Source organism: Hydra vulgaris, chromosome 09, assembly GCF_038396675.1.
Source record: "Hydra vulgaris chromosome 09, alternate assembly HydraT2T_AEP".
In the NCBI taxonomy this organism is placed as follows: Eukaryota; Metazoa; Cnidaria; class Hydrozoa; order Anthoathecata; family Hydridae; genus Hydra; species Hydra vulgaris.
In genome coordinates this window covers 59,415,744-59,440,405 of record NC_088928.1, presented here as the reverse complement: position 1 = coordinate 59,440,405, position 24,662 = coordinate 59,415,744, and the positions used below count along the sequence as shown (strand labels likewise).

General features: G+C 28.4%; 1 protein-coding gene across 2 annotated transcripts in view; it reads left to right on the top strand.

Moving 5' to 3' along the window:
• The window catches only part of LOC100215991 (ATP synthase subunit s, mitochondrial), a 29,600-nt gene extending 5,405 nt beyond the window's left edge, over positions 1–24,195 (top strand). The window contains exons 2-5 of one of the 2 annotated variants that reach the window (XM_065806202.1): positions 3,306–3,344; positions 3,415–3,575; positions 4,283–4,451; positions 24,055–24,195. In XM_065806202.1, the coding sequence (XP_065662274.1) occupies positions 3,306–3,344; positions 3,415–3,575; positions 4,283–4,451; positions 24,055–24,160 (475 nt within the window). In that variant the 3' untranslated portion in view covers positions 24,161–24,195. The remainder of the gene's footprint in view (positions 1–3,305; positions 3,345–3,414; positions 3,576–4,282; positions 4,452–24,054) is intronic. The other variant, XM_065806203.1, reaches the window with a different exon arrangement.
• The last annotated feature ends 467 nt before the right edge of the window (positions 24,196–24,662 follow it).

The window sequence follows — 24,662 nt, the reverse complement described above, 5'->3', positions numbered from 1 at the left end:
GTCTGGAAAACATACTTGTTATAGTTTTGCAGAAGTATTCTCCGGAGTTGTCGCCTATACTTTCAAAATTATTTAATAAGTTCTTATCAGAGTTTTGTTTTCCAGTCTGCTGGAAAGCGGCATCTGTTATCCCTATTTTCAATAATTTTGGAGAGCGATCTGACTCATCTAACAACCATCTCATCATTTTTCTTACTATCATAAGCAAAGTTTTTGAGTCTTAATCAAACACTTAATCTCTCATCTTGAATTTATTAACTTACCTTCTGACCATCAATATGGATATCGATCTTCTCGATTTATTGCTGATTTGTTAATGGTATTAACCAATAGGTTTTATTGTGCATTAGATAAATGTGGAGAGGTTAAAGTTATCGCTCTTGACATTTCTAAAGCTTTTGATAGTGTTTGGCATGCTTCATAAGCTTTCTTCTTACGGTGTATCAGGTAACATCTTTAAGATTATTGAATCCTTCCTTACCAATTATAGTATAAAAGTTTAACTCAGATAAAACTCTTTTATTTATTCAGCTAATCCTTATTGCAATAATTTAGATCTTCCTATATTTATGGACGGTAATGTACTCGATAAGTTACTTTTTACTTTGGATCTTTCTTGGGAACAGTATATCAAAGTGATTGCAAAATTAACATCTGCTAAAGTTGCATCTCTTTATCAGGGATGTGATTAAAAAGGAGCAAAAATATGATTAAAAAAAGACAGGCATCAGATGGTCGTGGTCCTAAATTTAAAATAAAAATTAAATTTGCATACATTGAAAAATAAATGTAAATTTAACAACTTCTGAATAATCAAAGTTTCAAGAACTAATTACTAAGGTTATCTTGTACAATCATTTTAGTTGGATTTAAAAGAAACAATTTAACAATTAGTAAACAAATATAAACAATATAAACAATTTAGTAAAATCAGAAAAAAGTATTATAAACGTGTCTATAAAAGATCAAAATAAACAAATAAAAAACCGATACTGATTTATTCTGTAACATTCAAAACTATGTATATATTCAAATAATTTTAAATGTTTTCTACAAATGGAGTGCTCAAATGTTCTTAAAATAACAAAGCAATAATAAATTAGTAGAAAATTACTTATCAAACTTATTTTACACTCTTTCATCAATTAAGACTCATCAGAAATGAATGTTTAAATTAATAAAACTTCATTGTATACTGAAAATTAAATTACAGGAAGTCATAAATGTCTTAGCTATTGTAAATTTTCACACATTTGTGGAATATGCTGACACAATTGTAAAAGAATTCTTTAGATTTGTTTACTTCTGCTTAAATATATTTTTAAAGTAGGGAATTAATGTAATTATTTTTTGAGTTCACTTATTCTTACAGTTTTTTAGGAGAAACTTACTTTTGTGCCTGCATTTTGAAATTAATTGCAATTTGTTTATTTCAAATTTTTCTTGTAGGCATAACATGCATTTTTTGAAAATATTATATGCAGGTACTGTTTTAAGGATGGACCAATTCAATATAAAATCATCATTATTTTTATCTTTCAATTCCCATATATATTTTGACAGCATGTGTCTTTTGAATACTTTTTATTTTTAAAGGATTGTTTATAGTTGGCAAAATGTTTTTTCCATTCACTTTCTTTTAAGCCAATATATTGTTTATCAAGTACATTCTTAGAGAAAACAACACATTTATATACCAAGTTTTTTGATAAACATTTTTCACTCATTGGACAATTGTTTTTTTGTTTACAATTACAATTTTCTGTTGTTTTTTCATTTAGGATTTCTTTTTTGTTTAGCAAAGCATTGTTGTAACCTTTTATAATTCTTTCCATATTTTTTGTAGCTAACTTTAATTGTATTTCAATTAAAAATTTTATGTAATTTATTAGGGAAGTGTTTATTGACCAATTTTAAAAACACTTTTCCTGTTAGTGGAAACATTTTTGCTATATGGAGGATTGAATCAAATTATATTTCTAGTTCTATTTTGCTTTTTTGCATTTTTTCAGTGCCAAATTTTTGAACTAAAGTTTGACCCTAATAGCTTTCTTTATATACTTTGTTTTTGTAATCAAGCTTATTAAAACATACTGTTGCTTGGTATACAATGTTATTATACATTTGTTGCTCAATGGGCTGGCAGATTTATTAAAGCAATTGCAATTTTTTCTCAAACTATACTATTTTCAATGTATATGTATTTCTATTGTGAGAACCGATTAGGGTTTTGATGTTTGGCATACAAAAATAACTGATCTTAATTGAGTTTTTGTTAAATATTTTGTGCAGGCCGTGGTTTATGGGGAAATGATGCTAACTATTTTTGCAGTGACATTCTTGCCAAATAGAAGGTTGTAACATATGATATTCATTATAAGGTGCTTTTCTGTGATGGAGAATTATATATATATATATATATATATATATATATATATATATATATATATATATATATATATATATATATATATATATATATATATATAATATATATATATATATATATATATAGATCTATAGTTTGGTGTCTTTGGGAAGAGCGGAAGGAAAAAAGTGATTCTTACGCCAACACATATGTCACTTTTAACTACTTTTGACTTTCGTCCAACATTTGCGTGTTGGACGAAAGTAAAAACCATTAATTTCATTACAAATAAATCTTTTTTTTAAAAAACCACAAAAACGCAAATTTAATTGACCAGAATGTTTTAAAAACATTCTGAATGTTTTAAACAATATAAACAATGTTTTTATTTTTATTTTTTTTAATAAAATGTTTTTATTTTTTACTGTAAATCATGCGCGGAGTGTTGCTACATCGACTATCTTATAGCCTGACTCGCAAGGGAGTGCTGCTACATCGACTGACAAATAGCCTGACTCGCAAGGGAGTGCTGCTACATCGACTGACAAATAGCCTGACCCGCAAGGGAGTGCTGCTACATCTACTATCTTTTAGCCTGACCCGCAAGGGAGTGTTGCTACATCGACTGAGGGTTTGGTTGGGGCAGGCAGTCTATCAATTAATAAAAAAAAATAATTCCGGTCTTGCATTTTAATTTTTACTTTTTGTCAACAAAATATGGAAAAAACTTTCGGACAACATCTACGGGTTGTATATATATATATATATATATATATATATATATATATATATATATATATATATATATATATATATATAGTGTATAAAAGTTAGAATATTATATTTTTGAGCTTTAATTATAAGGCTCAAATTAGAAGCTTTATGATTGTCAAAAACTTTTTTATGAATTTTTTTCAAGTTTTATTTTATGTTTTAGTCCTAATGAAGAAAGGATTAAGCAGTTTGGTCCTGACAGGTGCGAGTTTATATGTATGTTTGATAAATTAGCTAAATATAGATTATTATGTATAGAAAATTAATTTTAGAGCTGCAGCAGAATGGATTATTCGAAATGGTGGCAAAGTAAAGTTTGAATCCCATATCACTTGGTCAACAAGTTATTCAACTTTGTCAAATAGCTGCACAAAGTTAGTTGCCATTGATGGAAGTAATATCGCGCTCACATCAAATGGTTTACGTCATTTAAGTAAGAATCTCATGTCATTGTACTACTATATATACTATTTATAACATAAATCATATATTTATATATTTATATATATCGTCGCGTTAGAATTATAGGATTTTATCTACCTTTTTATAATTAAAGTTTTAACAATTAATAACAAAAACCAACAACTTCAAAATTATACTAATAATGTTATAAATTTTACAATAAAAAATAAATAACATTTATGACATAGTTTGTAATTATAAAGAATAACAACAGTAAATCAATTTAACAACAAAATATCAAATGTTAAATTCTCACATAAGCATACTTTATGTCCAGATTTTAAAAAGTTAAAAAAAGGTCAGAAATTGTTTCTCATTTATTTCAATGGTTTTTTACTTAAATGTTCTAAAATTATCAACTTAAAATATCAAGTTGTTTTTTACCATTTGCAACATAGTTCAAGAAGCATTGAAAGGTGTATGTGAAGGTATACAGTTTTAAAAATGTTTACTTTTATTTACCTAAATATTTTGTTAAATAGGTTATAAAAGTTGTATTTAGGGGATTGTGAAAGAGGTTAGAAAATTCTTTAGACCTTTGATTTTATACGCTTTAATACTATAGAAAAATATTCCTTTAAAAGTTTGTCAAATTAATTTTTAAAAATTATATAACAAATTTTAAATTAATCTTTTATTAATTGGAAATATTACTGCCTTTATAATAATTTTTTTCAGTGTTTTTTTATTTTTTAGAAGGCCTTAATTATTTAACAGATTTACTTTTGAGAAAATGTCCCAATATAACTTTTCTTGACAGTCTTGAAGAAGTCTCTGCTAGTTTGAAGCATCTTGACATCAGTTATTGTGAAAGCATTACTGACATATCACCAGTTGCAAAACTTAGGTAATGCTAAATTAGAAAAATATTTTGTAAATATATGTGTCAAACTATTTATTATTTGATTTGTTTTCATACAATGTATAATAGTTTAATGTGTTATAAATAGGGCACTATCTTTTCTGCTTTTTCTCTCTTTATCTACTTATATAAAACACATTTCAAAGTGTAATGTTAGTTTATGTCATGTTTATTTCAAGACGAATATTAAAATGTTGCAAAAATTCTATGCGAAAAGCATTTAAATGAAAATATTGCAAAAATCATTTAAATGAAAAACAAAATAATTGTTAAATTATTATAATTTATTTAGGTATGCATAATGTAGTTTTGTTAAATTATGCAAAACTATGCAAAATTTGATAAAATTCTACAAATGTTTAAATATTTATAAAATACAATAAATTAGCAATGCTTTTTGATTCTTAAACATTCAATTATTCAGCAAAAAATAAACATTATATCACCTAACTTAAAGCTATGGAAACATGTTTCTAAGGAAGCTATGGAAATATGTTTCAACATTTACGTTTATGTATTATTTAATTTATACTAATTTTTTTAAACATTCTTTGATGTATCTGTGATACAAAAGTAAAACAAAAAAGGTTTGGTTGATATTCTTTGTGCTCAATAATTATGTTATACTTATTTTAGTTAATTAATTTGATGTTTTATGCAATGTTTAAGATTTTTATGCAAAAATGGAAATTTGGTTGCTTCTAAAGATAACTTTAATAGAGTTTTTGTTTTCTATATTGAATATCTGGAGTATTCAATATAAAAAGCAATTGGATTAAATTGCTTAGATGATTTGGCTATTAATAGAAACAATGTTTTAAACCTTATGTTATAATCTGTTCAAATATTTTTCCATTTATACTAAAATCAATGCTGGATTAAGGATCTTGGAAGCTGGGAGCAAAAAAATATTTGGGGCCCTATTCTTAAAAAAATGTATTTAAAAATGAATGCAAAAAACATAAGATTACTTTTTTGTTTACAGAGAAACTTTTCTTGCTTTTACATTTGCAAAATCAATTTGGACATCTTGAAAATTTATGTTTTTTAACAGTGTTCTTTCAATTGTCATTAAGCAAAAAGCATTTAAACAATCATTAAACATTAAAGACCGGAGATCATTTTTAACTATTGCTTTTTTTGAAAATGCTCTCTCTGCACTACGATTGGTTATGGGAAGGATAAGTAAAATCTGATATGCGATTTCAACATGGAAAAACTGATTCTAACTTATTTCAATGAATTGCTTGTAAACATTCGAGTGCTGATATATTCTTCTTATTTGCTTATTTACAAACTTGGAAAACTGGATAATTTCATCAAGGAATTGTGTATCTAAGTCTGAAGGATAAATAGTAAATAAGGATTTGGCAGCAGCAACAATGACAGGAACGGTCTTGGTCTGAAAACTAGTTAGAAAACCAAACTTTCTCTCTGCAGACTTGTAAGCAGAAAACCTTTCTTTCAAGCACATTTTCAACTTGTCTATGATTGGGGAAAAAAATTTATTTTAAATTCGTCACTGCCACTAAGAACCACTTCATTCTTGCTATTTTCACTAAACCCTAATTTGCGCGTCTTCTTTCTTGAATTTTCATGCTTGCACTGATTAGGAATAATGCTTGAGAACCTTCTAGCACTTTCTTGAATGTCGAGAAAATTTTCACGAACTGATGTCACATATTCAAAAAGAGATTAAGTAATCAAACACAAAGAGCCAAATCTGCAGTTTTATCTAAAGCTTCATACTAGTAGCATCAAATCGTAACATTATTCTGTGTCAAAGCTCCTTCATAAAAGCAACATCTAAAGTTTTCATTTTTTTTAAAGTGCAGTGGCTTTGTTTTGTGTCATTTTTTTGTGACATTTTTCATCTTTATCCAGAATAATAGATTCCAATGTCTCAAGAATATGATCGTAATTTGAATGTAAAACTTAAGTAGAAATGGCTGATCATCTTGTCCCACTCAGGCATCAATGGTAATTTTTCTGTCATTTCCAGCATCACTTACAAGACCAGAACAAACTATCTGCCATCTATGAGTTGAAGAAGCACAGAAATTATACAGGCATTAGAGAAACCCAAAGAAATCGTATGCAGCCTCACAACTGTCAACAGAATTTATGCCAACTAATTTTAGAGAACGTCCTGCACAAGGAATAAATTCAATGTTTGGGTTCTCATTTTTCAGTAGTGCTTGTAAGCCTTTGTATTTTCCTGACATGTTAGATGCATTATCATATGACTGACCACGACCATCGTTAATATTTAAGCCAAGCTTATCTAATTTTTTCTTGACAGCATCTGCCATAGACTTTCCGCTATATCCACATGAAGATTTAAACCCAATAAATCTTTCTTCCGCAACAGCTTCCTAGCTCACATATCGAATGATTATTGCAAGTTGGTCACAGTGCGCAGTGTCAGTTGATGAGTCAATAATCAGTGAAAAGAATTTAGCACTCTCAATTTTGCTACCAATGGAAGCCAGAACTTTTTTTGTAATTAAACAATTTCCTTATAACTTGTTGATGAAATTTATGAAACATTTCCTCTGCCCTGATTTCCTCGGTTTTCTAAGTGTTTAGCAAGGAATAAGTCAAATTTTGCTAAGAACTCCAAGGCCCCGAGAAAATTTTCATTACTGAAGTCATCTTCTAGACCTTCACAGAGCTAGACCTCGACTGCACAAAAACTTCAAGCAACCAACAACTCTTGTTAGAACTTTCCTCCAGTAATATTTTTTATCTTTCAACAGCTGTTTTAAATGAACATCAATTTCTCCTTTTATTGTGACTTTTCCAAAATAGCACTGGACTGCATTAAAATGCTGCTTGCTTTGTTCGTGTCTATGTATAGAACGCAGTCAATGTGCTCAATTCTTGAATCCAGCTCTGAAATTGTCGTCTGAATCTTGAAAAAGCAAGCAGAAGAAACAAAATATTTTTCCTGTGGGTGGTGAATAAATAAGCCTGATTCTTTTTCAAATTTTGCCATTTTCCAACTTAAAAGAAAAATAGATAAGAGAGCACCACCTTGTTTTGGTGTTTGTTACTTTTTGGAATTTTTCAAAATTTTTGTTTTCAATATTTTGATCAGGAATTTCTTTTATAGAAATCCAGTAGCATTGTGCTTATTTCAAATCCGTCCACAATGCTAGTTTAGATTGACATATTGACAAACTGGACTAAAACAAAAAAGAACAGTGCAGCTTAAGTATACAATTAAAAATACTAATACGTTTAACAATATTACTCATAACAACAACAATAATAATATTAATAATAATAACAATAATAATAATAATAGTAATAATAATAATAATAATAATAATAATAATAATAATAATAATAATAATAATAATAATAACAGGAATAGAAATGATTTATTCTTTTCTCTAAATTCTACAGTATACTTACATTGCCATATGACACATTTTCTTGCTTCGCTGTTGCATTGGATAACACCGATACATTGTTCTTTGAAGAATTATCTGTTACGTTCTGCAACTGGAATTTCTGCAGTTGGGTTGGATTTAATTGACACACATTGATTCTCCTCCCATGCTTTATCAGGAGATTGGAAAAAAGTAGTCAATTTTGGGATTTTTTTTAATGTTGCTTGCTGTCAGTCACTTTTTTTTTTTTTTTTTGCAGTTTGGGTTTCCGCTTAAATATTTTATGTCCATTATTGTATAATTATTGCAAAAATAATATTGTCATATTAATTTATAAATCATTAGTGGTAAAACAAAGGAAGTAAAAAAACTCATATTTCAAAAAATATGTAAAATATTTCAATATATATTTACTAATAAATATAAGTAAATAAAAAAACAAACAACTATTAATTTAAGTGATATTTTTTGTTCTCAAATAAAAAAAAATCTAATCAAAATGTAGTCGATTCGCATTTCTTAATAAATAATTAAATAGTTCGTATTTAACTTGTATCTGTTTATTTCACTTTTAAGTAAAAAAAGATAAAAATTGTTCGAATTTTTTTCCAATATAGTTCGAACGTGTTCAAGTTTGAACTCTTTTTTAAAAAAGTTTTGAGTTTTTACTTTTAATTACATGAAAAATTAATGAAATTAATTTGATTAAAAATTATCGAAATTAATTTCATTAAGAATTAATGAAAATAATTTAGAATGTCAAGTCATATTTAATAAAGAAACTAATATATAAGTTAAAATTGGGGGCCCCGCTGGTACCCTAATTTTTAGGGGCCAGGCGCCTAGGCTCCCAGGAACCCGGGTTAATCTAGCATTGACTAAAATAATTTGTTTTTGATTTAAACTAACTGTTTACTTTATGAGTATCTGAGATATATATATATATATATATATATATATATATATATATATATATATATATATATATATATATATCAGATGTTTACTTTATGAGTATTATGATATATATATATATATATATATATATATATATATATATATTTATATATATATATATATATATATATATATATATATATATATATATATATATATATATATATATATATATATTTATATTTATATATATATATATATATATATATATATATATATATATATATATATATATATATATATATATGCAAAAAGTTAAAATTTCTTAATTATTATATTGTAAGAGTTAAAAAAATTTTTTAAAAAAACATCAATCATTTGAGCAATTAAATTGAACTTAATAAATTTTTGACAAATAACCATTTATTATAATAATAATTGTAATTTTATAATAATACATTAATTGTAAATAATACTTTAAATAAGAAATTATTTTTATATCTGTGTAACATTTAAAAAGATTGTCTTTTGGAGCTTAGAGAAGAGAGAGAGTTGCAAATATATTGCAGCTATCAGTTTATTTATTTTTGAAATTTGACAATTTTAATACTTAACAATCTACATCATTTTTTTTAATAACAAATCAAAACATTTGTGTGCAAAGTTGTGAGATTTTTTTCATATTTTTAGCAAGTGATTGCTTTTATGCTATTTATGAGATAAGGCATTTTTCCTTAAATAATTTTAAAGAATCTTACTGAGTGTCACAAAGATGCTAGTGTAAAAAACTGTAGATCATTATCAACAAATTATTTTTTTATGATATTTAATGACATGTAAATGTCTTATATTCTTATTTTTATATATTGTTAAGTAAATAAAAAAATAATTAAACCAAACAATTTAATAAAAATAAAGAAAAAGAAAAAGTGAGTGAATTGATTCACAGATTTGTTTTACATTAGGTTCATAATTTGAGGTCATTAGCTTTGGACAATGTCAAGACTAGCATTATTAAAAGAGTATCTCAAATTACTTTTAATGTTGTTAAATATTGCTACACAGTAAACCTAAATCTTTCAGGAAGATTATTTCATATTTCAAATATAATTTGATCTTCCTTTTGAAAATTTAAAAGTTCTTTCAATTTTGGATCTAGTAACGATTTCTCTTTTTTTTCTCCCCATGTTTTCTAGTTCTGTTTGCAAAGCTGTAAATTTTTTAGACCAAACATCTTTTGATTTCAACTTGATTAACTGAATTTCAAATTGAGCTCTATTGACCTTTTGAAGCAGTTTAAAATTTATTTTATTTGAATTTACAGTAAGTGAATGTGTCAAAAATGAACCCTGTAAAACGAACTTGACAAAGGAGTTTTTCATTTTTTGATAACAGTCATGAAATTCTTAGTGTTAATGCTACTTTCTGTTTCTCATTAGTTTAAACATAGATAACTTTTAAAAGAAACTTTTCTAAATGCAAATGACTTTTAAAAGAAACTACATTTTCTAAATACAAATGTGCAGTATAGCCTTGTCTTTGCAACTCTGTCATATCTGTAACAGAAACCTTGTTTTTACAACTGTTTCTTACCTGTAACAAAAACCTTGTTTTTACAACTGCTTCTTATCTGTAACAAAAGCTTTGTTTTTGCAACTATTTTTATCTATAACATAAACCTTGTTTTTGCAACTCTTTTATATCCAGCCCTCGAAATTAGGGCCCAGCATTTGGCAATACAAACCAAACTGCTGACCTAAAAGTGTTTGAGGTCGGCAAAAGTTCGCTAAACTCATTTCTATGTTTTATAGTAACCGTTTTGTGTCAATTTTTTTTTGCCGACTTATAACAGTTTGAGGTTGCCAATTTATTGCCCACTTCATTTTTCCTAATTCCAAGGGTTGTATTTATATCTGTAACACAAACCTTGTCTTTGCAACAGTTTTATCTGTAGCAAAATAGAATTTTTGTAACCTAATGTGATTGTTTAACTAAGGGTATTCAAAAAGCTATTGATGATAATAATAAATGTTTTAATATGTTTGATACATAGATCAAAATATTTAAGAATATCTCCCCCTACCTCCTCTCTAGATAGCCAATAGAACTGATTATATAACAATAAATCAAAATATTTTTTATTAACTTACTCATCTTTTTTTTTTTTTTCAAAATTTACAGTTCTACATGAATACCCTTGATTCATATTGCCCTACTAATCTAAGTTGTGTAGTATCCTTTATGTCACATGACTTATCACACACCAAAGAAAATATAGGTGACCTTTATTACATTTTTATTGTTCTGTCACACTTTTTTTTCAGAAAGTGGAACATCTTTGATTTTTTAAATTACTGCCTTCTTATTTTTAAAGTCACAAAACAAGTATATGAAAAAGTTACTGCATGAACAAAAACTTATGTTAATACATGAACAAAAAACTTAAGTTGATACATGAACAAAAACTTATGTTAATACATGAACAAGTATACAAAAAAAAATCTTAATGAAAAATCCATCCATAAATGGTTTCATCCATCTTCATTATTTTTTGAAAAACATCAATGATAGCTGCTGTAAATCTGTTTGAAGACTGTATACATTCATTTGAAGTCTGTATTTATTTATTGAATGCTAAGGTTGAATGTTGCATAATTTGGATAAAAGAGCCATATGTGGCTTGCAAGCTGCGTGTTGCCAACCCCTAAGATTTCCCCTGATGAACCCCAGACATTTCATATCATTTTAAATTAAGCAGAAAATCTCAAAAATGGGGATTGTTTTGTTTGTTATTTAAAATGCTGTTGAGGCAGTTTTGAACAAAATGAACAGGGTACAATTAAAATTTGATTCGAATATATGAATAAAAGAGAGAGAGAGAGAAATCGAAAGAAATACGTTATGCTGTTTTTAAAGTTGTAAATTTGGCTTTCTTAAGACTGTTAGATTAAACTAATTTTTTTTTTTTTTTACCATCTTTGCTTCCAACAAGTCTGCAAGCAGCCACTAATTAAAGTTGGAAGTTACTGAAAGAGAAAAGATGAAGATTGTAGAGCAAGATAACAATTGACGGGCGACTTAAAGGATTGCAAATTATAATAATCAGGAAAACAAGATGAAGGAAGCAAATTGCAAAGAGCTGATGTTCGAGGAAAAAAACTAGACAAATAGGATTGACTTTATGAGGCAGAACAGTAGCTGCTAATACTTATGATATAAAATGCCACCAAACAATAGCCAAATAATAAAGTATAAAAATAATTTTATTACCCAAGATCAAATCAGAGCTCTAAACTAATGTTGCACAAGTATTTAAACTAAATGTTGCACAAGTATTTAAACTAATGTTGCACAAGTATTTAAATTTAATGTTGCACAAGTATTTTAACTTTTTATCGTCCTTGAAATGTTCATCAATGCATTGTAAAAAGTTACCGACAGTTCATCCTATGTAGCAAACATTACAGTTAGCACAATTAAATTTGTAAACAATGTTTGATTTATTATTTTTTGGAAGTAAGTCTTTTAATGAAAAGCATTGCTTAATTTTAAAAGGAGAAAACGATAATTTGATAATTAAATCTTTTTTACATAACTTTTTAGTTTATTAATTTTGTTTTGAATATTTCTTGAGCTATCACCTATATATAGCAACCTAAATTTAAATTTTTGTTTATACATTTATCAATAAGTTTAATTGAGTACTGATTTGTTAATAAGACTGTTTATATTTATTAATATTGTTATGGTAACCAAACCATGTATAATTAATTTTAAAACAACTGGCAATAGGAGTTTTAACTAAACCAAGTTTGTAGTTAATTAAGGTAAAGCTAAAAAAAATTGTCAATAGACCAGAAAATGTCTCCTCATAGTAAATATAAGTGATCAACTCATGATTAGTTTTGATGCAAACATCCAAAAATGGTAAAATACCATTTTGTTCATGTTTACATGTAAATTTGATATTAGGATGTTTAGAATTTAAATACTCTTGAAAAATTGTAATATCGGTTTTTGAGTAAAATGATGCAAAAATATAATCTACATATCTTTCATAAAAAAAGGTTTATTCCCGTTAAATTCATTTAATTACTTTCTAAGTTCCCCATGAATAAATTGTCTAAAACAGAAGCAAGTGGAGACACCATAGCTACATCATCAATTTGATCAGAATATTTACCACAAAACAAAAAATGAGAATTACAGATTGCAAACCTAAATAATTTTTTTAAATTTGCATTAGAAATTTTAAGTTACTGATTTTTATTTAATATTTTAGAAACCACTAATTTCATTGGTCTCTTCCAATGAAATATTAGTGAATAAACTTTCAACATCAAAAGAAATTAAATAATTATTACTGAAATTGTAATTTTAATTCTTCAAGAAAAGTAAAGGAATCTTTTGGTGAATACTTTAGATCAATATGTTTGACTAAAGTACCTAAGATCTTAGGTAGTTTATAATTATAGGCATTAATTGAGGAAATAATAGGTATGAAATTAGGAATTTGTTCAAATTTTTTACGTATTTTAGGTAGGCCACATATACATGCTGGTTGTGATCCATATTAGATTTGCATATTGCTCCTTAGTAAAAAAATTTTCTTTATGTAATTTCTGTAGAAAACGATATAATTACCCTTGCCTTAGTATATAAAGTTTTTAAAGCTTACTAAAAGTAAATTTGTGATAAGAATAAAATTAAATTTGTGATAGAAAATCAATTTCCATCCCCTTGACTTTATGATACTAAAATTTTATGCATATAACTGTTAAAATAAAAAAGTTATTTAAAATTGAAATGGTTCAGTGACTTTTGGCCCACCCTGTATATATATATATATATATATATATATATATATATATATATATATATATATATATATATATATATATATATATACAGTATTGGATAAAACATTTGCAACCAACATCGAACAATGCTAAAAAGTGTTCCTAATTTTACATGTCTTAAAAACGAAACGAACTGTACTACCACAGCAAACAGTTCAGGAGTCTGGAGTCATAGCATGCCATGACATGAGCAATCAGCTAACAGGTGACAGCACACAGGCAGATTTTCGTTGACAAGTACCATTTTGCAGAGGACAAAACAAGTGCAACTTTTTTAGTTTGTTTCATTTTCTTAAGTCTCGTCCGTGTCAGCGTCACAGAAGTTTTTTAATAATTAAAGGAAGTATCTAGAAGTTTCCAGAAGCATGCAGAAGCTTCCAGAAGTTTCCAGAAGAAACATCTGGAAGCATCCAGTAGCATCCAGAAATATCCAGAAACATTCAGAAGCATCCACAAGCTTCCAGAAGCATCGAAAAGAAGCATCTAGAATCTTCCAGAACAGGTTCACACAGGTTCATTTTACTATATAAGAGACATGTAAACCGACATGTAATTCAGTCAGTATATGGAAGTCAATCAGTCAGTATTATCAAGACAGTTTATCGAAGTGAGTTTTATCAAAGTGTTTTATCAAAGAACATCAATACAAGAAGTGAAATACAACAAGTGTTTCATTATATCAATACAGTCCACATCCAACCAAGACGTTGCGATCCACAGAGCATTATTGTATCATCGCAAGGTAAATGTAACACGGTAAGCCTTGAGAAGCGTGATTATTTATTTTTATTATTTTTATGACTTCAAGTGCAAAAATGGCTCCCGACAGTCTTGGGTTGGAACTAAGAAAGAAAATTATTGGCGATTACGTAAGTGGAATGTCACAAAAAAGTATTTGTGACATTCCACTTATAAACCACTTTTCCACCTTTAAAAAGTTATTTGAAAAAATGGACCATATCAAGACTATGTTCCAAATATTGTTCTACGGGGAAGTTGGCAGCAGATAACAAAGGTGGAAGACCGCGTTCCACCACTTCTAGAGAGGATTCTATGATCGTAAGATCTGTCAAGAAGGATCTCTGAATATCATCAGTCGAGATAAAAAAGCAATTAGAGCTGCCTGTATCAGACTGAACAATCAGGCGGCGTGCTGTTGAAGCCGGATTGTTTTCTCGACGCCCTGCAAAGAAACCGCTGATTTTACTAAAAAACTAGAAGAAAAGACTCCTGTTTGCTACATCTCATATTGACTGGAATGTGCAGAAATGGCGAACTGTCCTGTTCAGTGATGAATCGAAGTTCAACATCATTGGGAGCAATGGCATTTGCCGTGTACGTCGACCGGCCGGAAAATGCCTCGATTTACGTTACTGCCATAAGACCGTAAAGCATGGTGGAGGCAATGTAATGGTCTGGGGGTTTTTTTCTGCTAACAGTCTAGGTCCAATACATCGAAACAATGAAATAATGGACCGTTTCATGTATAAAAATATCCTGAAAGATGTTATGTTACCTCATGCTGAATGGAATATGCCAATAAAATGGATTTTTCAGCAAGACAACGATCCGAAACACACTGCAAAAGTAGTCAAGCAGTGGTTTCAAGACAACCACCTATCGGTGATGGATTGGTCGCCTCAATATCCAGATCTCAACCCTATCGAGAACCTGTGGGAAATCGACAACCGCAGAATTAATCGTGAAGGTGTTCGTAATAAGGATCAACTGTTTAAACAAATCCAAAAGGCCTGGCCAGCGATTCCACAAAGTTTCATTGATCACCTGATCGAATCTATGCCTCGAAGATGCAAGGCTGTGATCGACAACAAAAGATTCGCCACGAAATATTGATAGCGAAATACAGCTTGGTCAACATTTTGTCGAGTTGCACTTGTTTTGTCCAGAAGGAAATCAACTTTTTTTAAATACTTTTGATTAATTTATTAACTTTCGTGTACAAATAATGAACTTTGTGATGAATAAAACTTGAAGAACTTTGTCTCTAAACAATTACATAGTTATTTCTCTAAATTGAAAAAATGCAGCACTTTTATATAAAGAAACTAAATTAGCATTATTTGGTTGCACTCGTTTTGTCCGATACTGTATATATATATATATATATATATATATATAGTGGTGGCCAAAAGTATGGAAACTTTTTTAAAATTACATTTTTTTTTAATTTGTATTAAATAAAACCAAAATTATTTAACCCTAGTGTACTTGCAATAGTCTACTTTATATATACTACAAGTTTGAATTTGTCTTTTCTAAGACATTTTATTACATACTAATATTTCTTAATTTCGATTGGACAAAAGTATGGAAACTTGTTCAAACTTGTCACTAAACATAAACAAATCTTATCATTTAGAATTAAAACGTGTTAGAATTGAAATCTTTGTTAGTTCATCATAGTTTACTTTTATATTAATCAGTATGGCACCGCAAAAATATTATTCTAGTGATATTAAAAATAAAATAATTGAGTGTTTTAAAAACGGTAATAAACCAATTGATATTTCTCGAAATTTTCAAGTTCAAAAAGGTACAGTTTCAAAATTATTAAAAAATTCAAAGAAAGGGGAACTGTGGAAGTGAAAATGAAACCTGGAAGACCAAGAAAAACAACAAAAAGATTGGATAAAGTTACAAAAAATACTTCTACAAAAGATCCTAGAAAGTCATCAAAGGATATAAAAGAAGAAATTTTGGAACAGCATGGAGTTTTACTACCTGACAGGACAGTTCGTAGAAGGTTAAATGATGCCGGCTTATTTGGAAGAGTGGCTGTCAAAAAACCGTTAATTTCTAAGAAAAATAAGATGGGTAGATTATTGTTTGCAAGAGAACATTTAAAATGGTCATAAGTTTCCATACTTATGACCAGGCCTAATTTAAAAATTTAATTTTTTTTTGTGTATGTTAATAAAAAAAGAATGTTTTATTTTATTAAAAAGTTGTATTACGACTTCAATAAACATATGCATAATATGTAGTAAGTGTTGCATTTTTTATAAATAAATAAAAAGCATTTTTGAAAAGTTTCCATACTTTTGGCCACCACTGTATATATATTAGGGGGAGTCAAAAAAAGTAAATTTTGAAAACAAAAAAACCATATCCCCTAAATTTGGAGCAAATATATAAAAAATGAACCTCAAAAAGTTTGAGCGCTGTAGAATCACTTTTGACCCCTCCCCCTCAAACCATTAATTTAGGGAAAAAATGACTGAAAAGTGGTCATTTTCGGACCTCTTGAGGGAGGAGTTAAATATGTTTTTTTAAATTTTTTTTTTACTTACTATGTAAAGGACTTTTAGTTTAAAAAGCTCATACTTGTGCAATGATGTGTTAACTGATTGAGTTTTAGTTAAAAAAAATTTTTAATTTGCACAAGTCTTATTCCAACTTGAAAAAAAATGCAAAATGAGGAACTAGTGTCGATTTGGCTAAACAAAACAAGTTTGACATTGAAATAAAAAAAACCTTTTGGGCTAGTAATTCTAATCTCAAAAGCGTGATCAGTAAAGATAAAAAAAGATCCCTAAAAGACAAGGTTGAAGACTTAAAATTTCTTGAAAATCAGAAAGGTTTGTTATTTGTTCAGAAGATATTAAGTATAGAATAAAGATACTCAATGCTTTTAGTTAACTACTTCAGCTCTGGTTTAACCTCTATTACTTTATTCTCTTTTCTACTAATTCTAAAATTTAAAACTAACATTAAAAAATTTCTATAAATTAGGCAAAAGAAAGTAGCAGGAAGAAAAATTGTTCACACCCAATAAGTTGGGGTATCTAAAGAACTGGATAAATATCTCCTCCAAATAGCCTTTAGACATCATTTGAACAAACTTAGAATGCTTTACTTTTGGAAATTAGTGACTAATGATAAAACAAATGGACCTGATAATCCTCTTTTCAAAAAATTAAAAAACATTGAAGAACCTAATTTTAATTATAATCCAATACAATTCTTACGGTTTGATTAGAATAACGTTAAAAGCAATCTTTTAAAGAAGGCAGCTGAGAATTCATTAACATTTTGCAGAGCTTACATTGATAAACCAGGTAGTGATTTCGCCGGTTATCCGGTTTTTCGGTTAACCGGATTTTCTTCGAATATCAAATATCTATTTTCGAATAATAAAAACCGACTTAAAATTTTTATAGAAAGTAACAACTTACTTATGACGCATATTGTTTGACATATCTTAATTGATAAAAGATTATAAACTTATTTTATTAATTTAAATGTTAATTTAATCAGTTTTGTTTGATAATATATTCTTATAACAATTTACAATAGAAATCTCAGAGTATTACTTATTACTTATGCAACTTTAACAATTCATTTTTAAGAAAGATTTTTCGGAATATTCTGGAACTTTTTTTGCTTACTCAGCGTGTTTTTTGAACCAATAGAATTCGTTTATTTGTAGATTTGGCGGTATTTTAGTGTTATCAAATGTTCTTTAAATTATTTTTGCGGACCAAGATGTTTTGAGAACATTCAAGTTTATCCATGCTTCAATCTATGTCCGCATAACAATAAGTTTTTTAAATACACGCAATTTAACTTTATAACATCTTTCTTTTCCTGATCAAATGTTTTTAGATGAGAGAATGCTTTTAAAAATCCGCTGATATTAAAACATTTTGATAAAAAAAAATTTACAGGGCTTATAATTTGTAATTATATTAAGTTAAATGTTAGAATGTTCCGTGACGTCAAGTGGCTTTGTAATTATAGTGCATATAAATTTGATAGTGGTTGTTAATATGTTTGTACGACTTTATGTGTAATTTTTTTGTAATGTCTTTTTCCATGTTTTTACTCTCGAGTTCCTAATAAACGTCACCTCCCCCCCCCCCCCTTTTATTAATTTTTGATTATTTTTCCCTAGCTTATTAAGACCCCCCCGTTTATTAATTTTTACTTGTTATCAAAGTTAAATTTATATCCTTAGATTTAAAAAAAAAAACTCTGAAAATCGGCCTAAAAATTAAAAAATAATTATATCAGTTACAAATAAAAACAAAAAGTTCAGCGAAAACAAGCTTTAAAAATCGTCGAACTTAGTTTATTTCCCACCAAAGTAAAAGCAAATTAAATTATATTGAAATTATGATAAAACGGCTGATAGAAAATGTGCATTTGACAGCAAGCCGCGCTAGAATTAAAAAGTTTTATTCGTGTTTTGTAAAAAACTTTTTAATTTGAATTTATAAATTAAAATTTTTTATAAAAAATCCCCCCTCCTTTTATTAACCCCCTCCATAACCAAATAATCGGTTAACCGCAAAATGATGGGAACTGTTATCCGGTTTTTGAAACGGTTAACCGGCGAAATCACTAAAACCAGGTATTAAAAGAGATGATAGAAATGAGCTTGCAGAAATAGTTGTCACTTACTTATCCCCTGTTACATATAAAGTACGAAAAACAGGTGCTATTCATCAGATTAAGATTTTAAGGAAAAGCAATTAATTATCTAAAGCTTCAGCTTGTATCCAACCAACTTACATTTGTTCTAGAAAATGATAAACTAAAAACTGAAATTAGGCTTATTACAGAATTTATTATTTTCTTTTATGCAAAATGGTATTTACAATCTGAGGATGTCATCAAAGCTCCTTTTCTTGATATTATAGCCATACATCAAATGCATCTGTACAAGAAGGTATGTACAAACCCAACTGCTGTTGATGCTGTATTGGAATCTCTGTATAAATATTGTTGGTATTTGGACTCAACAATGATACCTCTAGCTTTGCTAGATGATGGTTTAACATTAGAAGAGAAGGCAAAATTGCATCAGCAATTCTGTCATTTGACATGCCTAGCTCTGACTAGTATAAACCTGAGAACAAAGTAAAACAAGATATCAAGAAAATTTATAAAATGAATATAAATATTGGAAAAAAACCACCATCCCTGTTTGTCTTAGTTGATGAATTTTCTAACCTGATTTTTGACATGATTGGTCTTGATAAGCAACGAGTTAAAGACTGGTTCTCACTTCCACCAAACTATTGGCATACCCAATCATGCTTTAAAATTTTTTCAAAAATATGCTGAAAATTTAATGTTTGTAAATGACCATTTGGAACGGTCTATAGGTATGATGGCGCAGTATATTCAAAGATATTCTAATGAAACTGAAAAAATATATATATTGCTCCCTGTAGACAAAGTTCGATCTGTATTTAGATCACCAGGACAAAAACCAAGTAAAATTTCAAAGATTAAGTCAAATGATGAGCTTGGTGTAATGCAGAAAAAGATAAAGAGATAAACATTATTAATGTTAGTTAAATGTGTTTTTATCTTTTATAATATTTTGAATATACATTTATTTTTTGTTTATTCTTTTCAATAAAAATAAATAGCGGTTTTACATACAACCATTTACATATATTTCAATATATGTAAATGGTTGCCCCCCTCGTCCATGTTTCGGAATAGAATAGAGGGGTTCTTTTGTGTTTATATACACAGGGCTTATTTATTTAATTATATTTATATAATTAAATAAATAAGCCCTGTTATTATATTGTTTAGTTAGTTAGAGTTTTTTTTTGACCCCCATATATATATATATATATATATATATATATATATATATATATATATATATATATATATATATATATATATATATATATATATATATATCGTTAAAAAAATAATGTGCAGAAACAATTACAAAGTCTTTTACTGTTCAATTTCCCAAATAAATAAGTTATTCAATCGAAATACAACTAAAGTGAGTTATAGCTGCGCCAAAAATATTGACAAAATAATTAAAAGCTACAACAACAAAATTATATCTAAAAGTTCAGATGAACACCCACCATGCAATTGCATAAACAAAGAAAATTTTTCAGTTTTTTATTTGTGAAGGAGTGTTTTTGGCTTACCACAAACACTCTTTCTTTCTTTTCTTTTCACTCTCCTTCACAAATAAAAAACTTAAAAATTCAACCACTTTTTCCAAATACATATGGCAAATAAAAGAAAACATCAAAGTAACACTTAGCTTAATTTAAATTGGTCAATGATTAAAAAAGTTCCCACATATAATAACATAGTGTGAATTCAAAAATAATGTTACACTTTCTCCAGGAATAGTGTCAGTTTGTTAGATTTGAATAGTGTCAATTTTATTGAATCAAAAGTAAACCACTAATAGGTTTTCATAGCTTTTCTGTTAAAAAGTCATTAAAAATATCATCAAATTTTCGGTTAACGAAGTCATTGACAATTCATCTTTGAATCAAAGGCTATTTAAAATGATGGTCTTTTCAAAACTCATACAAGCTAGGTCATTGAAGCCATTCTTGAAGCATTGAGGTTACTACCATCTTTTGTTTTCTATTTCATTTTTACTAAAAGTTTTTTCTCCCAAGCAGTTTGTTATCATCAACATTAGGGAACTTATTCTGTTCACCTTTCTTGGGTATAGATTAATACAATTATTTGTTTTTCATCAAGAAACACCTATACAAACTCTTTAAATTGCCCTAACTCATTTGCAAAGGAGGGTAAATCTAAGTCACTCAAAGGTGATATTAAGTCGCAACAAGCTTGTTTCCGGCTGACTTGATACTCCTAGAATCAAATGTCACTAATTTCAAGAAGAAGAGAAAAATAAAAATAGATGTTATATGATCATAGGCACACCCTCTCTGGTTAAGATTAGTCTCTTTGTTCAATATCGCTCTCGTTCATCTCAAGGCTGCACTCTTTTCGAGGTTATTTCTGATCAAATTGACCAAGCCCTCTCTCTTCATCCTTCAACCAATATTGTTGTTGTCGGTGACTTTGATGCTCATCACACTGAATGGCTTGGCTCTAGTGTCAGTGACTCTGCAGGCGTTAAGGCCAACTTTTGCCTTTTTTTAGTCTCTAACTCAAATAGTCAACTTTCCAGCTCGCTTTCCAGAAAACCTGAATCATTTACTTTCTCTACTCGGCTTATATCATGTTTCTGATCATAGGCAGTGCTCAGTTTCTTCACATTCACCATTCGGTGCTTCTGATCACAGTTTGATCTCTCTAAAACTATTATCTCATTCTTCTTCGTCATCAGAATCCCCCTATCATCGTACCTCTTACAACTACCTTAAAACTGACTGGGACTCTTTCCATGATTTTCTTCATGATGGCCCCTGGGAAATCTTTTGTCTTCCTTCTGAAAAATGGCCTAACTTATACTTAACTTAAATTCATAAAAAAATTAAATACTTAAAACTTAAATACTTAAAAAAATAAAAATTTAAATACTTAAAAAAAAAACACTTAAATACTTAAAAAAACAACTTAAACACTTAAAAAAAATACTTAACTTCTTGGATTCAGGCTGGCATGGAATCGTTTATTCCCTCTCAACGATTCAAAGTCAAGCCTCACTCTTCTCCTTGGTTTTCCTCACAATGTGTAGCTGCAATTTCCAATCAAAACCATTACTTCCATATCTATCAGCAAAACAATTCTCTAGAAAAAAGATTGCTAGAAACCATTGCAAAAAGGGTTTGTCTAATATCATCTCTTGTTTTCTTCTGTATCTAAATTGATTTACTGCTTAGACTCTTCTGCAGCTTGTGGTCCAGACAACATACCTGTTTTAGTCTTGCATAAGTGTTCTCTGGAGCTGTTGTCTATACTTTCAAAACTATTTAACAAGTGCTTATTGGAGTCTTGTTTTCCAGCATGCTAGAATGCAGCATCTGTCATCCCTATTTTCAAAAATTCTGGAGAGTGATTTGACTCGTCTAACTACCGTCCCATTACTCTTCTTCCTATCATAAGCAAGGTTTTTGAATCTTTAATTAACAAACACTTAATCTCTCATCCTGAATTTATTAACTTACCTTCTGATCATCAATATCGATTTTAATCTTCTCGTTCTACAGCCGATTTGCTAACAGTATTAACCGATAGGTTTTATCGTGCATTAGATAGAGGTGGAGAGGTTAAGGCTATCGCTCTTGACATTTCTAACGTTTTTGACAAAGTTTGGCATGCTTGTCTTCTCCATAATCTTTCTTCTTACAGTGTATCTGGTAACATCTTTAAGGTTATTGTGTCCTTCCTTTCCAATCGAAGTATAAAAGTATAGAGGTTCCTCAAGGTTCTATTCTTGGCCCTACACTCTTTATAATTTACATTAACGAACTTCCAGATATTCTCACATCAAAGTTGGCATTGTTCGCTGATGATACTACTATTTATTCTTGTCTTGATAAGAAGCCAACATTCTCTGATCGCTTGGAGGGGGCATTTGAGCTTGAAAAGGATCTCGCTTCTGCTACAGCATGGGGCTCACAGTGGCTGGTGAACTTTAATTCAGATAAAACCCAATTTTTTTCAGCCAATTGTTACCGCAATAATTTAGATCTTCCTATATTTATGATTGGTAATGTACTTGACGAGTCATCTTCCTCTATTCCTCTAGGATTAACTATTACTTCCGATCTTTCTTGGAAACCATATATCAAATCCATTGCAAAATTAGCATCTGCTAAGGTTGCATCTCTTTATCGTGCTCGGCACTTTCTTACTCCGGATTCTATTTTTTATCTCTATAAATCTCAAATTCGTCCTTGTATGGAATACTGTTGTCATATCTGGGGCGGATCTTCTAATGATGCTCTTTCTCTTTTAGACAAGGTGCAAAAACGCATTGTAAACATGGTTGGACCTGCTCTTGCAGCCAACCTCCAACCTTTACATTGTCATAATGTTGCTTCTCTTTATCTTTTTTACAAATACTATAATGGGCACTGCTCTAAAGAGCTAGCGTCTCTTGTGCCATCTACTAAAATTCATTCTCGTGTTACTCATCATTCAATTAAGTCTCATCCTTTTTCCGTGACCATTCCTAAGTGCTCCAAAAACTCTTGTTCGTCTAGTTTTTTTTCTCGAACATCAGTTCTTTGAAGTTCGCTTCCTTCATCTTGCTTTCCTGATTCATATAATTTGCAATCTTTTAAGTCGTCTGTCAATCATTTTCTTGCTCTATAAACTTCATCTTTTCTCTTCCAGTAACTTCCAACTCTAATAGTAGTTGCTTGCAGTCTTGTTGGAAGCGAAGATGTTTAAAAAAAAAACAGTAGCTTACTGGTCAATCACTAAAATAATGTTCTCAACACGAAATTTCTGGTAAGGTTTACATTTGAGTGTAAGGATATATATATATATATATATATATATATATATATATATATATATATATATATATATATATATATATATATATATATATATATATATTAAAAGTATTTTATTTGAATAACAAAATTATAACACGCCAAAAAAGATATTTTATTATGACTTTATAGAAATATCTTTCATTATAACTTGTATAATGAAAGATATTTCTATAAAAACATTTTTTCTAAAATCATTATTTTCATTTAGAAACTTAGAAACTTTGGTGGTTTCGCAAACATTGATTGGTTCCATGAGAGATGAGACTATCAAAAGACTACAATTAGAACTCCCTCAATGTAAAATTATTGACTAATTGATTTATATTACTTCAATTTATATTAAAGAAAATTTTTTTATGAACGTTAAGTTCCCTGGTTCGTGGAGATTAAATCTTCAAATCGTTACTTTAGGGTGCATTATTTGTATTACTGTAGGGTGTAGTCCTGGTTAATAAGATTTTTTTATGTTTTATTTTTGCCTAAGTTGATTTATTTGCTTTGAGTTTTAATGAAATGCTTTAAAATTTGAATTTTATCAAAAATAAAGTTTTTTCATCTTGAGATTTATTTATTAAAAAGCGAGCCTAAATCAAATGAATATTATTATTTTTTACTTATTTTATTATTATTTTTTTAATTTTCTCTTTGTGTTAAATTTTTACTTCACTTGTTTGATTTTCTGTGTGTTTTTTTTTTAATTTTTTGTTCACTTTCTTTTTCTTATTTTGACATTTATTTTCCTTTTTTTTTATTTCATCTTTTAAAAATATGTTTGGAAGTATTTTAGGGAATGAAATTCCTCGTTGTGTCGTCTTA